The sequence below is a fragment of the Archocentrus centrarchus genome, chromosome 3, assembly GCF_007364275.1.
Source record: "Archocentrus centrarchus isolate MPI-CPG fArcCen1 chromosome 3, fArcCen1, whole genome shotgun sequence".
Lineage (NCBI taxonomy): Eukaryota > Metazoa > Chordata > Actinopteri > Cichliformes > Cichlidae > Archocentrus > Archocentrus centrarchus.
The window spans coordinates 464,275-479,323 of NC_044348.1; the positions used below are offsets into that span (position 1 = coordinate 464,275).

At 40.7% G+C, this 15,049-nt stretch overlaps 2 protein-coding genes across 3 annotated transcripts; both read left to right on the forward strand.

The window, feature by feature from the left end:
• Nucleotides 1-1,075: 1,075 nt before the first annotated feature.
• ptpmt1 (protein tyrosine phosphatase mitochondrial 1) lies at nucleotides 1,076-3,966 on the forward strand. Of its 2 annotated transcripts, XM_030726278.1 has the most exons (5): nucleotides 1,076-1,201; nucleotides 1,294-1,454; nucleotides 2,564-2,644; nucleotides 2,936-3,127; nucleotides 3,659-3,966. In XM_030726278.1, exons 2-5 carry the CDS (start codon nucleotides 1,308-1,310, stop codon nucleotides 3,785-3,787), a joined length of 549 nt encoding a protein of 182 aa, XP_030582138.1. In that variant the 5' UTR covers nucleotides 1,076-1,201; nucleotides 1,294-1,307; the 3' UTR covers nucleotides 3,788-3,966. The 2 variants fall into 2 exon arrangements, with proteins under 2 accessions (XP_030582138.1, XP_030582137.1); XM_030726277.1 differs by having other exon boundaries at nucleotides 1,128-1,454.
• Nucleotides 3,967-5,441: 1,475 nt separating this feature from the next.
• ndufs3 (NADH:ubiquinone oxidoreductase core subunit S3) lies at nucleotides 5,442-11,431 on the forward strand. Its single transcript, XM_030726276.1, has 7 exons — nucleotides 5,442-5,563; nucleotides 5,792-5,857; nucleotides 7,122-7,219; nucleotides 7,431-7,580; nucleotides 10,461-10,586; nucleotides 10,679-10,798; nucleotides 11,137-11,431. Exons 1-7 carry the CDS (start codon nucleotides 5,509-5,511, stop codon nucleotides 11,305-11,307), a joined length of 786 nt encoding a protein of 261 aa, XP_030582136.1. The 5' UTR covers nucleotides 5,442-5,508; the 3' UTR covers nucleotides 11,308-11,431.
• Nucleotides 11,432-15,049: the final 3,618 nt, after the last annotated feature.

Here is a 15,049-nt window from a genome sequence, read left to right on the forward strand (position 1 = left end):
ATTACCAGTGCATAGATAATTGTTACTAATGTATAGATAATTGTTACCAGTGCACAGATAAATGTTACCAGTGCACAGATAATTGTTACCAATGCACAGATAAATGTTACCAATGCACAGACAAATGTTACCAATGCAGATAAATGTTACCAGTGCACAAATAAATGTTACCAATGCACAGATAAATGTTACCAGTGCATAGGTAATTATTATGAGTGCATACATAAATATTACCAGTGCATAGATAATTGTTACAAATGTATAGATAATTGTTATCAGTGCACACATAAATGTTACCAATGCATAGTTACCAGTGCACACATAAATGTTACCAGTTCACAGACAAATGTTACCAATGCATAGGTAATTGTTATCAGTGCATACATAAATATTACCAGTGCATAGATAATTGTTACAAATGTATAGATAATTGTTACCAGTGCACACATAAATGTTACCAATGCATAGTTACCAGTGCACAGATAAATGTTACCAGTGCACAGATAATTGTTACCAGTGGATAGACAAATGTTACCAGTGCACTAGCATAAAGTTTCATTACAAATGTATGTGAGCTCGGGCGCCCCCTGATGGTGGTAGCCGCATATGTCGCCTTTGCCTCAGTCCGGCTCTGTTCATGGCAACGATCCCGACAGGCTGTTTTACCTCTTTCAAGAGTTTCTGACTCCTGCCGCTGTCTCCCACCTCCCAAACACTCAGAGCCGTTCAGAGGAAGGGGGGAGTGCATGTTGTGCCTTTAAAATAAAAGCACGCGAGTTAAATATTTCAAAATCAAGTATTTTTCTCCTCCGCTGTGTAATTTTTGGTTGGGACAAATGCGCCTGTCTCCAATATTGGGGGGGGGGGGGGGGGGGGGGGGGGGCGTTCCTACGCCTATGCTCTGATGTAATGTCACCAGCTACCTTCTTGTTTCTGCCTTGAGTTGTGTTACAAAAAATTACAAAGGTAAACATCAGGAAACTTTTTCATGCTTTAAATGCTGTCAAAGACTGCAGTCTTATTGTACTCCTTTAAATGTACTTCATCTCTATTACACACAGACAGAGCCCATGGAGTTAAATAGGAAAAAGGTCAATGCATTTATTTTGAAGGATTTTGGCGTCAGCGGAAGTCGTATAGCAGGAAGAGGAATCTGACAACATGTGTGTTCATGATGCATGTTAGCACCCTGACAGAGACTGTAGGTCAAACAGACAGTACACAACAACACAGCGTAGTAATGAGAGGTTTAGCTTTCTGGTGCAAAAGCTGAGTTCTTCCACTGTTTGCTAGAAAACTGTGCAGCCATGTCCGGAGTGTTAGCAAGGCTGCTCTTCTACCCGACGTTAGCCTACAATGTTGCCATGGAGAAGCTGACTTCGAGACGATGGTTTGACAGAGTGGATCAAACTGTGATCCTCGGAGCGCTGCCGTTCAGGTCCATGACCAAACAGGTAAGACTGCCCAGCACTAAACCCTCTGTAACTAAGTTTACTAACTTAACTACGCTTAAATCTCTTTATCCGGGCTTCTCAGCTTAGCCAAAAAGTGATCATCTGCCATAAAGTGATTTCCGATGTTTCTATGTGCTTTTATGTATAATGTCTTTGCTTATATTGGTGAATAGAGTGTAGTCAATAGGATTTATGAAGGGCTTATGTATAAAATGAAGAAATGACCTGTTTTTCAAGTTTGTTTATGACTCTGCATTTTTGCACCTACGTTATAATAAACCCAGGCCTCTTTAGTCACTTAAAATATCTTTATAGAGTTTAATGTTTGATCTGTTGTGATTTCTGCTGCCCTCTTGGCCAGATTTCTCTTTAAAAGACATTTTTAAAATCAATTACAGTTTTTACCCTGATAAATAAAGAATATATAAAAGTCACTGCCAAAAACTGATTGCAGCTTCTACCTTGTGACAGAAATGTTGCTTCTCGCTCAAAATGACTTGATATCATTCACGAGAGATATGTTTGACATATTTTCCACAGATTATAGATCAGCAAGTCATTTACAACAGTTTAAATACAGGCAATCATTTTCTGGCACATACTGGAATTCACTTTTTGGCACAACAATCCTCCTGCCACAGTTTTCCCTTACCATCAGCTTCCCATGAATACACCTGCATACAGCACTCTGTGAAAAGCCAGCCTTTTCAGCAGTGACCTTCTGTGGTTCTCCCTCCTTGTGGAGGTTGTCGATGATCATCATCTGAACAATTATGAAGTCAGCAGTCTTCCCCATGATTGTGGTTGAGTGGACTCAACTGGTTTGAACGATAGTCAGTATTTATGCTATTTGAATAGTAATTTACTCAATATGAAATATTCTAATAATTTGAGATCCTGGATTTTTCATTTTTCTGATCATCAAAATAAAAACGAAAAAAATGAACTTTTTTCACAATATTTTTGAGATGCAGTAGTTTGAGTATAAAGAGCAGAGAAAGAGATTGGTAGCATGTGTCAAGACCTGATATTTAAGAAAAGAAATCTTACTACTCTCTTAGCAGTAAGCAGTTATTGACTGAGAGCTGATAGCCTGTTTGCTGTTGCAGCTGGTTGAAAAAGAAAACGTTCAAGGGGTGATCACCATGAATGAAGAGTACGAGACCAAATATTTCTGCAACTCACTCGAGGTGAGTTCCCCTCATTTGATTTCCCATTCTTAAGCTGATGAAGCACACAGGTAGCCATACAGGCTATGTCATAAAATGTAAAAACATGCCCTGTCTGCATGGCATGCGACCTGTCCAGTTTAACTGCCATACTTATATTAGCAAGTAAACTGTGCCATGCATTGTCATGCATATGCAAACTGATGTAAATGTGTTTAAATACTGATGTCTGCTTTAAAGTGTAAATCCTAACAGTGCAAAAGAGCTGTCCCTCATGCACTTTGTGATTTATTCTAACGGCGCTGGGTGCAGGAGTGGCAGGCTGCTGGCGTGGAGCAGCTGAGGCTCAGCACCGTGGACCTGACTGGTGTCCCCAGCATGGAGAACCTCCACAGAGGCGTGGAGTTTGCACTGCAGCACAAAGAGCAGGGAACCAGTGTGTATGTGCACTGCAAGGCCGGACGTTCCCGCAGCGCCACGTTAGCTGCTGCCTACCTTATACGGGTCAGTATGAAACTGCGAGGAGGTCCCAGTCGTGTCCTCGCAAGTTAAAACATAATGGGTGGCTGGGTGAAAAAATAAATTCACGTGATACTTTCTGTAATTTTGAACTTACATAATCTTACGTTGACATAAGAGAAACACAGAAAACATTTGGATACGTCCTTTAAATTGAATGCTTTATTAATTAGCTGTGCAAATCAGTGGTCAAATATCACTCACCCCCAACATTGTACAGCAGGATATGAGGAAAAAAAAAGGGATTTGCAGCTTACACACTGCAGCTGTCCAGCTTACCTTATTTATTGCATCTTCATAAGATTTGAATATGAAAATCCCTTTATTTATGCTTCTTTTTATTTTTTACTTATTTTTATTTTTACATTTACCTCCACATTCACTGAATAACAGTACCGACAGCTTGAAGTCAATATTTTTAAATGCTGATCGTGTGAAACATGCTCACTCCTGACCAATTGGTCGGGCATCGAGCGGCAGGTTTGTTATGTTGACAGCGTGCTTTTCCACTGACAGTTACACTGCTGGACTCCAGAAGAAGCCTGTCAGAAACTGGCATCTGTTCGCCCGCACATCCTGGTGCGCTCCGCTCAGCTGGAGATGCTGAGAAAGTACTACCAGCAGGTGTGCGCAGAGTCGGGCTGAGAGAGCGGGGCAGCGTGTCGGACCTCATTACGTTCCCGCTGGAGGTGGGAAACTCAGAGCCTCGATCAAAGCCACAGTCACAGGAAATGCAGCTGTTGTCTTCTCCGCCAGTCCTCCTTAGCATGCGTCTAACTGCAGAGAAGGAGATGTCAAATAAATTATTTATCTTTTTAAAATGATTTTCATGAGTTTTACTTGAATTGTCAGGTATTTATTAGCAGAAAACAGAAAAGACGTTTAAATCAAAGAGTTGAAGTAATGGTGAGTCCATTTTAATAGCTAGAATTTGTACAGCTTAGAGTTTTGTTGAATGGAATGTCATTCTGTTTTAAGCAAAATACTAACAAATTGTGTAAGACAAATCATTGCGCTACTCTGAAAGCTGTTTTTCGTTAAAAAGAAAACACTCCTGTTGAAGCATGTTGAGACTGGCTTGAGTTTGGCCAAGAAGACGAGAAAATTTGGTGAATATTTCAGTAATCAGGATATTACTGTAGACTGGAAAACACTGCATTTTATTCTACAGTGCCTCATAATGTTACACAATGACCAGAAATAAATACATGTGACACAGAGACCAAAAGTGCTTCTTTATTTTCAGTAGTTCTGTATTATTGACAAGTAAATATTTAAATGTAGTTACAGCGGGGATGTCAGAGTAATGAATGTGCAATGTGACAATCATCTAGGATGCATCATTTTGTCTGTGGGGCAGATAAAATAATACAGGGATTTATTTACTATATTATTGTGTCTATTTATTTCACCATAATCCAGTTTTAATGTGTCACTTTATTAGCTCTCTGGTTAGCGTTCCCCTGCTGTCAGTCAGCTGTGATGTGTGAGTGAGTGAGTTACCTTTTGTTCACTTTAATTTCATTTATTCAGTGACGTAGTGACCGTTGAGTCAGATTCGTGGAGATTGTAGAGCACCTGCTGTTTTAATAAAAAATAGTGATATTTGGCTACAACAGACCCATAATCATATCACAAGAGGCAGCAATACAGTATTGATGTTTGGTTCAAACACTCATATGCATATTGTAGGTGAAGGATGTCTCGGTTTCTAAAATAATATTATACATACAGCTGGGAAAATAAAATACAGCAGAGGGCTGTAACAAAACAATGAACAAGGAAGGAATCCAGGAGGTAAAATCTGAGAAACGGGAGGAGGGGAAGGAGTCAATCCCCGAAGCAGATGTTAACAGACATTAAAAGTTGCTTTTCTTCAAATGTTAATACACTGTTCGGTTTTGCTTCATACAAACAAACCCAAACCTAAAGCTGACTGTAGCATGGACAGATATCTGGGCAGTTCTTCTATCTTGGAAAGTGTCCTAAAATGTCTATGCTGTATTAATCCTAGTAAGTGTTTATTGGAAGTCCACTCAACTACAGCATTAATTAGTATCCACCAGCACCCTCTTGGCCAACAGCAGTGGAGGTAGTTGTTCTTGATAATATGATTGATTGATTGATTTACAAGTTTTTACGCTAGATAGATTCTGGTTCAAAATGAACCCAGAATTTTTTTTTGGGCTTATACTATGAATGTAATATTTTTTAAAGTTTCAGTTCTGAGTTTCCTGTTTTTTTCCCTGCATTTTTCTCTCCAGACACCGTGAGACTATTGAGCAACATTTATCCTCCGGTCCACGAGGGGGCGACAGGCCGATAACAGTCTCCTTTCGGCCAGAAGAAGAAACCTCAGAGACAAAATGGCGGCGTCGTTGGTGCGGTTTGTCCGCGGAGGTCTCGGAAGGAGTTTTAACAGTACGCTAACTACAAACCCCTATACAAACTGCAAACTGCAGTAATTCATTTTAGCCAGCGTCCATTTGCATGCTACCAAAAATGATGTCGTTTTCAGCTGTCAAATGTTTCGGGTTTGACCTTCGAGATAGCTAATGCTACCTTTAGCCAGCTCTTATTTAGCTGTGTGTATTCACATGTCAGTTTCTGCTCCTCTGTGACAAATCCTTTCTGTTTGTCCCCTCTCAGTTGCGCGGACGTCGTGCCTCCTGCAGCAGCAGACCAGACTGCAGGGCTCCAGCACCGAGTCCAGGCGTGAGTACACACTAACTCATGTTGCAGGGGGATGGAAATAGAAGATGTTCATAGCTCAACTACTCAGCTGTTTTGACATCAAGTGGGCAAATACACGGAGACCTCAGAACCAGATGGGCGTTAAGAAATAGATCCAACAACTAACTGTTGCTGGAGAATGGAGTAGTAAATCCCCGTTTCTACCCATAAATGCGGTACAGTGGCCGGGTGTTTCTGTCCCTGGTGCTAGTTAGTCTGATCTTAGCTAACATTGCACAGAAATGTGGTAGAGCTAAAATAATTAGACTTTTTAAACATACTCTCAGGTGTTTTAAAAGAATATCCAGATGGTCCAAATGTGGATAATGCCACATATAATGGGGCCCAGAAGTCTGAGGCCACATCAGATACCTAGAAGTAATAATAAAAGTTGCTGTGTTTTCATTTGTAAAGCTTTGACTGTTTCTTGCACAGTTGTGATGCTGTTTTGCTAATCACATTTGTATGCTGACAGACTTACTAAGTTTACAAATGCTTGACTTATCAGATAAAGTACTATCAGATAAAGCACTAGATGCATGAGATGAAATATTGGGTTTTACAGCAGCAAAGAGGCGATGCTGCCAAAGCAAAAGCTGTCTGTATGTAACTGCTAGCTTAGTTTGCCACTTATTTTCATATCTGGCAGCTTCTTGGAGACTGAGCTGCAGGCTGAGACAGCAGCCGCCTCCTCTCCATGTTACCTGCTGCAGGCAGTGAATTCACTTTAAGGAGTGAATATCAGTAATGACTGCCGATGTTTTGTTTATCTTTAAACTTAGCATTTGCATATGAGGGATGGGATTTGATTTGACAGTTTACATTTGATCTGATATTTGCTAGTTTTATTTATTTTGGTCGCATTGTCCTGTATGATCATTTTAGTAGTTTTGTTCTTATGTTTTTATTTGCTGGATTGACAGCTGGGATGGGCTCCAGCCCCCCACGACCCTGAAAAGGAGAAGAGGATGGATGGATGGATATTTTGTAAAGTTAGGAAACTAATTCTTAAGTCGAGTGTGATGTTACCTTACACATTAGTAATGAATCCCAATCTGGTCCTCACAGTGAGTTTATTATTTAAACGCTAGTGTCAGATCAATAATTGGTATTGGCAGGTACCTGAAGCCAAGGTATCAAATGGATATTTGGTTCTGTGACTTGCGTCAAATATTACAGAAGACGCACAAAATCTACAGCGTCTGCCATGATGAATTTACTGTGTTGTCTCCTCTGTTTTGTGCAGCTACTGTCAGGCCCACGGATGCTGTCACTCACAACCAGCTAACAGCATTTGGGGAGTATGTGGCAGAGATGATGCCCAAATATATTCAGCAGGTCCAGGTGAGTTCATTTTCACATGAGAGCACTCAGATGCATGCATTGTAAATACTGGCATTGACTTACATGTTCTGTTTGCAGAAAGTAGGTAAGTTATTGCTGATGTCATAATGTTATCCATCAAGCCTCAAATAATAATTTTAAATTAATCTCTAATTAGAGTTATTATGTTTAGAATCCTGCAGATGGCCTAAAAGTGTGTGTGTTTGTGTAGGTGACCTGTTACAATGAACTGGAGGTGATGATCCATCCTGATGGAGTGGTCCCTGTGCTGACCTTTTTGAGGGACCACACCAACGCTCAGTTCAGGAACATGATTGACCTGACAGCTGTCGACATCCCGACACGACAGAACCGCTTTGAGGTAGCATCACACCACACACATGCACAGACGTATAATGATGGCTCCCCCTCACCTGTTGTCAGTAAAATGAATTTGAACAGTATGATTGCTTTACTGAATACATCAATGCCTGTAGAGACACAATCATACCTACAAAAACTGCGCTGTTTTCTCAGCAACAAACCCTGGATCACAAGTGACATAAACAGGGTTCGTATGGTTGCTGGAAATCCTTGAAAATGCTTGGAGTTTAATGTGGTGCTTTCAAGGTTTGAAAAGTGGTTGAATTTTGGATATAGTGCTTGAAACTGCTGGAAGTTGTAATTTTTATTTTTTTTAAATATAAATAATATAATGATCTGATTGAATAGCTTATGAGATGGAGAAAGAAAATGAGACAAAGTCTAAAATTATTCCCCCCGGCCTGGCCTGCATGTCTGCATGTGACCTGTCAGTGTGTTGACAAAGTGTTGACTGGAAAACTGCAAATTCCAATTATGGATAAGACAAGTATGGAATTCTGTTAAGGTCAAAAGTCACACGCGAGAAAAAATAGAATAGAATAGAATGCCTTTATTGTCATTATACAGGATGTACAATGAGATTGGAGGGCCACTCCTGTTCAGTGCCATGTAACAGAAAATCAAACTCTCTAAAATGAAAATAAAAATATTATAAAAATATTATAATCTAGTATAATCAATATGATCAAGAGATATACAGAAAATAAACAATGTGTAAAATATACAAAAAATAGAATGTATAAAAATATATACATACATTGGTGCATCTGTACATTGTAAAAAACATAATCTTCGGAAATAATGTGATTCCGCGAGCGCAGGAAGTAAATTCAACAACTCGTGTGTGCGGCTGCGTAGAGCTCAGCAGCCACACGCACAAAGAAAGATCGAGCACACGAGGGTCTGCTGTGCGCCTGTGTTGCTGCAGGTTCACGCTCTTGTGCGGAGCTGAATTTTGCGCCTGTGAAGAAACTGACTTTTGACTGTTTATGCGGGGCCTAATGTGATTGGTCACTTTGATGGACAGTTCAGGTTACTGTGTTAGACCGAGTTACACCGTGGGAGCAACATAAGAGCAGTTTTAAACTGGATTTGCTCACAATCTGGAGAATAACGTTTCCAGAATTAACTATCACTAGTTATTGTTTTTGGGGCAGCACGGTGGCGCAGTGGTTAGCACTGCTGCCTCACAGTTAGAATAAAATCTGGAAGGCCTGGGTTCGATTCCACCTTGGCCCAGGCCTCTCCCTCTCTCTGTGTGGAGCTTGCATGTTCTCCCCGTGCTTGCGTGGGTTTCCTCCGGGTACTCCGGTTTCCTCCCACATTCCAAAGACATGCACTTACTGGGGTTAGGTTAATTGGCTACACTAAATTGCCCATAGGTGTGAATGACAGCGTGAATGTGTGTGTGAAAGGTTGTTTGTCTCTGTGTTGGCCCTGCAACAGGCTGGCGACCTGTTCAGGGTGTACCCCGCCTCTCGCCCTATGACAGCTGGGATAGGCTCCAGCCCCCCCGCGACCCTGAACAGGATGAGCGGAAGCGAATGGATGGATAGTTATTGTTTTCTGTCAAGTGACTTAGTGCATAATACCATCTTTTTAATGTGATTAACAATGTGAAATAATTTTGAGTATGTATGTGTTTGTATAAATATGTATCCCAGTGTTAATGTGCTAGAAAATCTTGAAAATGGACCTTGAAAGTGCTTAAAAAGTGCTTGAATTTGACCCTGCAAACCCTGCATGAACCCTGCATAAAGGCAATCCTCAACCAGAAAAGGTAACTTTCAGGGATGGTGACAAAGAATGGCTCAAATAGGTACAACATGAACTGAAGAAGAGATTGAAAATGGCAAAAGTGGAATACAAAAGTAAGATAGAAAGGAATCTCCAAAACAGCAACATTTGTGAGAGTTATGTTCTTTGATTTTTCAAACTCTTTCAATACCACCCAACTAAATATACTCAAAGACGAGCTCATGGAAATGGGTGTAGATTCTTCTTTTGTTTCCTGGATCAGACTACTTGACAGAAAGTTTGTCAGGTTGGGGAGCTGTGTTTCTGGGACATTAATGAGCAGCACGGGGGCTCCATGGGGGACTGTCCTGGACATGGTTTGCTCATCCGTTACAGAGCCTATGATTCCTTTGGGCAGAGTTATAGGTGCTCATGTTAAATACATTAAAAAAGCAAACTAACATCTAACTTGCATCTCAGTACTTACATAAATCTCTGCAAATGAATTTGTACCACTATGTGTTCTGACAGCGAGATTATGAATGAGGAAATCTGTCAGTGAGCTGGTTCAGATGCCGCAGGAAGGGGCGGAGCCAGAGAGAAACTCAGTTTGTTGAAGAAAACCTGGTTAGGTTCAGTCTGTTACCCTGGTAACTGACTCAGAGTAGAAGTTAACTCTGTTTCTGGAACAGAAAGTTTCGCTCATCTCAGAGTTAATAAACTCAGAGTTGTTAGCTAAGCCTGTTTCCTGGAATAGGGCCCTGCTAAAAGCTAGATCACTTTTTTATGTCCTGATATAAGAACTGTAGAATTAACAAAGGGTGTACTTTCTTTTTACCATAACTGGATGTTGTAAATGTTTGTGTCAATAAAATGTGTTAAACTTAATTGCTGAATTCTGCAGAAACCCTTTGTGTGTATCCAGCTTACTGTTTACCTGCCTAAATTAATAAAAAGTTTCCCAGTTTATTAAAAAGCAATCATTCTGAAAACAATAGAGGCACCGATGCGGTTCCAGCCAGAAGGATATGTTTTAAAGTAAATTAATTTCTGCATTGATTGTATACTGTAAGACAGTTTTAGTTTTAATGATCTAAAGTACCCCATATAAAGTAGCTGACTTGTGTGTGCTGGTTTACAGATTGTGTACAACCTGCTGTCGCTGCGCTACAACTCCCGCATCCGCGTCAAGACCTACACAGATGAGTTGACACCGGTGGACTCCGCCGTCCCCGTCCACATGGCTGCCAACTGGTACGAGAGGGAGGTGAGTCACATGCTGCAGTCATGATACTCAACATTTGTTATGGTTTATATTGACATCACAGACAAACTGAGAGTATAACTGTATTACAACAGGTGTGGGACATGTTTGGGGTTTTCTTCGCCAACCATCCAGACCTGAGGCGAATTCTGACTGACTATGGCTTTGAGGGTCACCCCTTCAGGAAGGACTTCCCTCTGTCAGGATACGTGGAGGTGAGTTCTGAGTTTGGTTTGTTCAGCTCCATCAATGTCAGTAAGACAGACAGAGAAGCAGCTGTGCCCACATGTGTTGTATCTGGCTCCTCTGCGTTCTGTTTCATTTATTCATTTTATTTGACCTCATGATGATTAATTTCACATTTTTAAGAAAAGAATCTTTAAGAATCATTTTATAAGGTCACATTGTAAAGAAAAGCTTCTGTCTATAAAGACTGATAATTTTGTATCCCTAAAATCTACCATATCTGTCCATGAAAAACAAATTACGTAAATTCATTCTCTTTCATTTTGACTGCACCAGCTTACAAACTGAAGCATGCCTCCCTCTGCAGGTCCGTTATGATGATGAGTTGAAGCGTGTGGTGGCAGAGCCTGTGGAGCTGGCACAGGAGTTCAGGAAGTTTGACCTGAACACGCCCTGGGAGGTGTTCCCCGCCTACCGGGATCCCAAAGAGGATTCACCCAAGCTGGAGGCTGGTGATAAGGCCCCCGAGAAGAAGTGATGTCCTCCTGTTTAGCCGGCACACCCTTCATCACCGTGTTCTGTTTTTGTGTTATTCTGGGACTCCGGTCCCTCAAGAATCCTGATATTTATGTAAATAAAGATACTAGTAAAACATTTTTAAATGACCATCGTGGCATTTTTTTTTTTTAGATTTGGATTAAATGGGTGGTGGTTCCAGTTGATGCCAATAGTACCGAAAGGGGTTGACATAAGGGCTCTGTACAGAGTCACGTTCCTTCACAATAAATGGGGAAAACCATTTGTTCAACAGGTTTTTAAGAGTAACCCAGTAAACCCAGTGGTGTACAAAGTTAAAGCTTTATTAGTCTGTTTTTGCTTACTTATTTTCCCGAATTGTAACCAAATATGTGTGAAAAAATTACGCATTCATGTGGTGTTGGAATCGGGGGGGGAAAAAATTCCCCCAAGGCAACTTGAATTCACTTCAAGTAGAAAGGAAAAAAAAAAAAAACAGCCCGGGAACAGCTAAGCTACTGCGCGGGACCCTCAAGCTCCCAGGGCTCTGGTAGAGGACCCGAGCTTGGATGACCACCAGCAGGACAAGTGGGGAAGTTTTGTGTGTGATCAGCAAAAAAAAAAAAAAAAGGTACAATGAAAAAGTGGGGGCTGTCTTTCTGTATTAAGGGGCCCAAAGAAAGTGCCTACCAAGTAGAAAAAAAGACAACTGAACTCCCACCACATACTCAAACAGAAAAACTAAAATAAAAATTAAACAAAGTAAGCATTCAAGTTGTAAACTCAACAAGGAAACAAACAAAAAAAAACCTCTAAACATAATAATAAAAAGCTACTGTATTAACTATGTTGCCCTTATTGTTTGTGACCAAAAAAAAAAAAAACCTATCAAATGGTGAACACTGGAATTGGCCAGCAGGTGGCGTTGCAGTATAGATCATAAAAGCTGTAAAGATGCTCTGAATGCTGTTAACCTTCATCATGGGCAGAATAACAGTCCAAGCTGTATGTTTTGTTTTTGTTTTTTTTTTATTTTGTCAAACATCTTCATTGAAGCATTCATTTTACAAGTAAGAAATACTCAAAACACTTCAAAGAAAGAGTCAACATGAGCCAGACTACTGAAATCAGGCTTTGGGTCAAAATGCAGCCTCTTTTTTCCATCAGCAGGTTTACAGTTTCAGTTTTGCAAAGTGCAAATTTTGCCAATCACACCAAGTAAAATCATGCAATTCCTAAAAATGAGCACATTTTGACCCATGTCTGCATCACATATTTTCTAATACACGATCTTCCACCGGGATTATCAGAAACAGAGAAGCACAGACCAGAAACATCCAGCATATCATCAGTCACTGTACAGATAATTCACTAATCAATAAAAGTACACAGTTAGCAGGCATCGACTGGGTCTGTGAAGCTGCTCGGTAATCATGACAAAGTATCTTTTTCATTTATTGTATTTTCACTTAAATGCATGCATCACACGAGTTTGGTGCAGGATTTCTTAACACCTTCGCAGACTGGTCATGATTTTCTGAGTCTGAAAGCAAAACTGAGGGGGTTCCACCTCTGTGCACTGCTCACTCACTAATGCTGAAACTGAGAAACCACCAAGTGTTAGACTGCGACAGAATATATCTGCAATGAGCCATGCTCACAGAGTAATTCCATATTGTGAAATTAAAAAAAAAAAAATCCCATATTGTCCTAAATTTAGTCCCCTTCTTAGAAATGAGTGCAGCCGTAAAGGACAGGAAATTGTGGATTAGCGAGAGCGTGAGTGTGGAGCCACCTGAAGCCAGAGAGACTGGCTTACGCTTGCCGGTGAAGGTGCAGCATCATTTCTCCTGTGCCCAAAGCCATCACAGTGAAGTAAAGGCTTTCATGACTTTCCACAGCTCTAACTGAACAGTTTGGTAATCTAGATTATATTTATTTAACTTTTTCAGCATTTTAAAGTTCTCCTTTGTATAGCCGGATTTTTCAAACATGAATCTTAGTTTTGATTTTCTGCTGCTGCACACTCTGATTTCACTCTCCTCGTTTGCTGCTGTGTGTCTTTGGTCAGAATTTCTCTATTTTCTGCACTTGATAATTACGAGCAACTATTCATATTACTGCTAGAGTTGAACACTGCCAGATCGGCGGCAATTATAATTCAAGGATACATGAAAGGTTGCATGCTTATTCTAATGCAGCTTGTATTTTATTTTGTTTTTTTCTAATCAGTCAAAATGATTTTACACCAGCCCACTGTTTATTTTTCCTTCCAATGAAGATTTCTCCATTGCAGTGTTCCAAAGGGCCACTAAAACTGGCAGGACTGCAGTGAGTTAACAGGCCTCTACGGACATCTTGTTTATTAATAGTGTGGCTGTTTTGATTATTTTAGGAGTTACGTGTATTGGCTGCAATATTCACTGCCATTCAGCCAGCAAACTGAAGCGTGGCTACCCACGCAATGATTACCCCTGCTGTGGTGCTTCAGTCTGAATGCGGTTCAGTGGAGGAAGAGGAAGTGTTTATAGAGTATGATATTGCTTTCCACTCGTTTCCTGGGTTAATTAATTTTTAAAAGAGATTTTTTCAGTGTGGTTCAGGATCCACAGCTGTCGTAAAAGAAGAGACCTCTCTGTCTTGTGATCCTTATTCACTGGTGATGATGAGGGTATAAGAAAAAACAGATTGTGTCTTAAAGGATTTTGATTCTTTCAAAGTGGATATCTCCATCCATGGCTTTACAAGAGGAAAATGATCCTTGAGTGGTCATTCTTTTTCCTTTTTATTCTTCTAATTAGCAACTGTTCAACAGTTAAACTTTTGTCAGAGGTTACTTTTAATTTTTAGTCACCTGGACATAGGGACTACTTACACTATATTGCCAAAAGCATTAACTCACCCATCCAAATCATTGATTTCAGGTGTTTCAGTCATTTCCATAGCCACAGGTGTATAAAACCAAGCACCTAGGCATGCAGACTGCTTCTACAAACATTTGTGAAAGAATGGGTCACTCTCAGGAGCTCAGTGAATTCCACTGTGGTACTGTGATAGGATGATACCTCTGCAAAAAGTCCAGTCATAAAATTTCACTACTAAATATTCCACAGTCAGCTGTTAGGGGTATTATAGCAAAGTGGGAATGATAGCAACTCAGCCACAAAGTGGTAGGCCACGTAAAATGACAGAGTGGGGTCAGTAGATGCTGAGGCACACAGCGCACAGATGTCAACTTTCTGCAGAGTCAATCACTACAGACCTCCAAACTTCATGTAGCCTTCAGATTGGCCCAAGAACAGTGCGTAGAGAGCTTCATGGAATGGGTTTCCATTCCCCCTGAGCAGCTGCATCCAAGCCTTACATCACCAAGTGAAATGCAAAGTGTTTGATGCAGTGCTGTAAAGCACAGCACCACTGGACTCTAGAGCAGTGGAGATGTGTTCTCTGGAGTGATGAATCACACTTCTCTGTCTGACAAGCGGATGGACGAGTCTGGGTTTGGTGGTTGCCAGGGATACAGTACTTGTCTAACTGCATTGTGCTGAGTGTAAAGTTTGGTGGAGGGGGGGTATTATGGTGTGGGGTTGTTTTTCAGGAGTTGGGCTCGGCACCTTAGTTCCAGTGAAAGGAACTCTTAATGCTTCAGCATACCAAGACATTTTGGACAATTTCATGCTCCCAACTTTGTGGGAACAGTTTGGGGATGGCCCCTTTCTGTTCCAACTTGACTGCACACCAGTGCACAAAGCAGGTCCATAAAG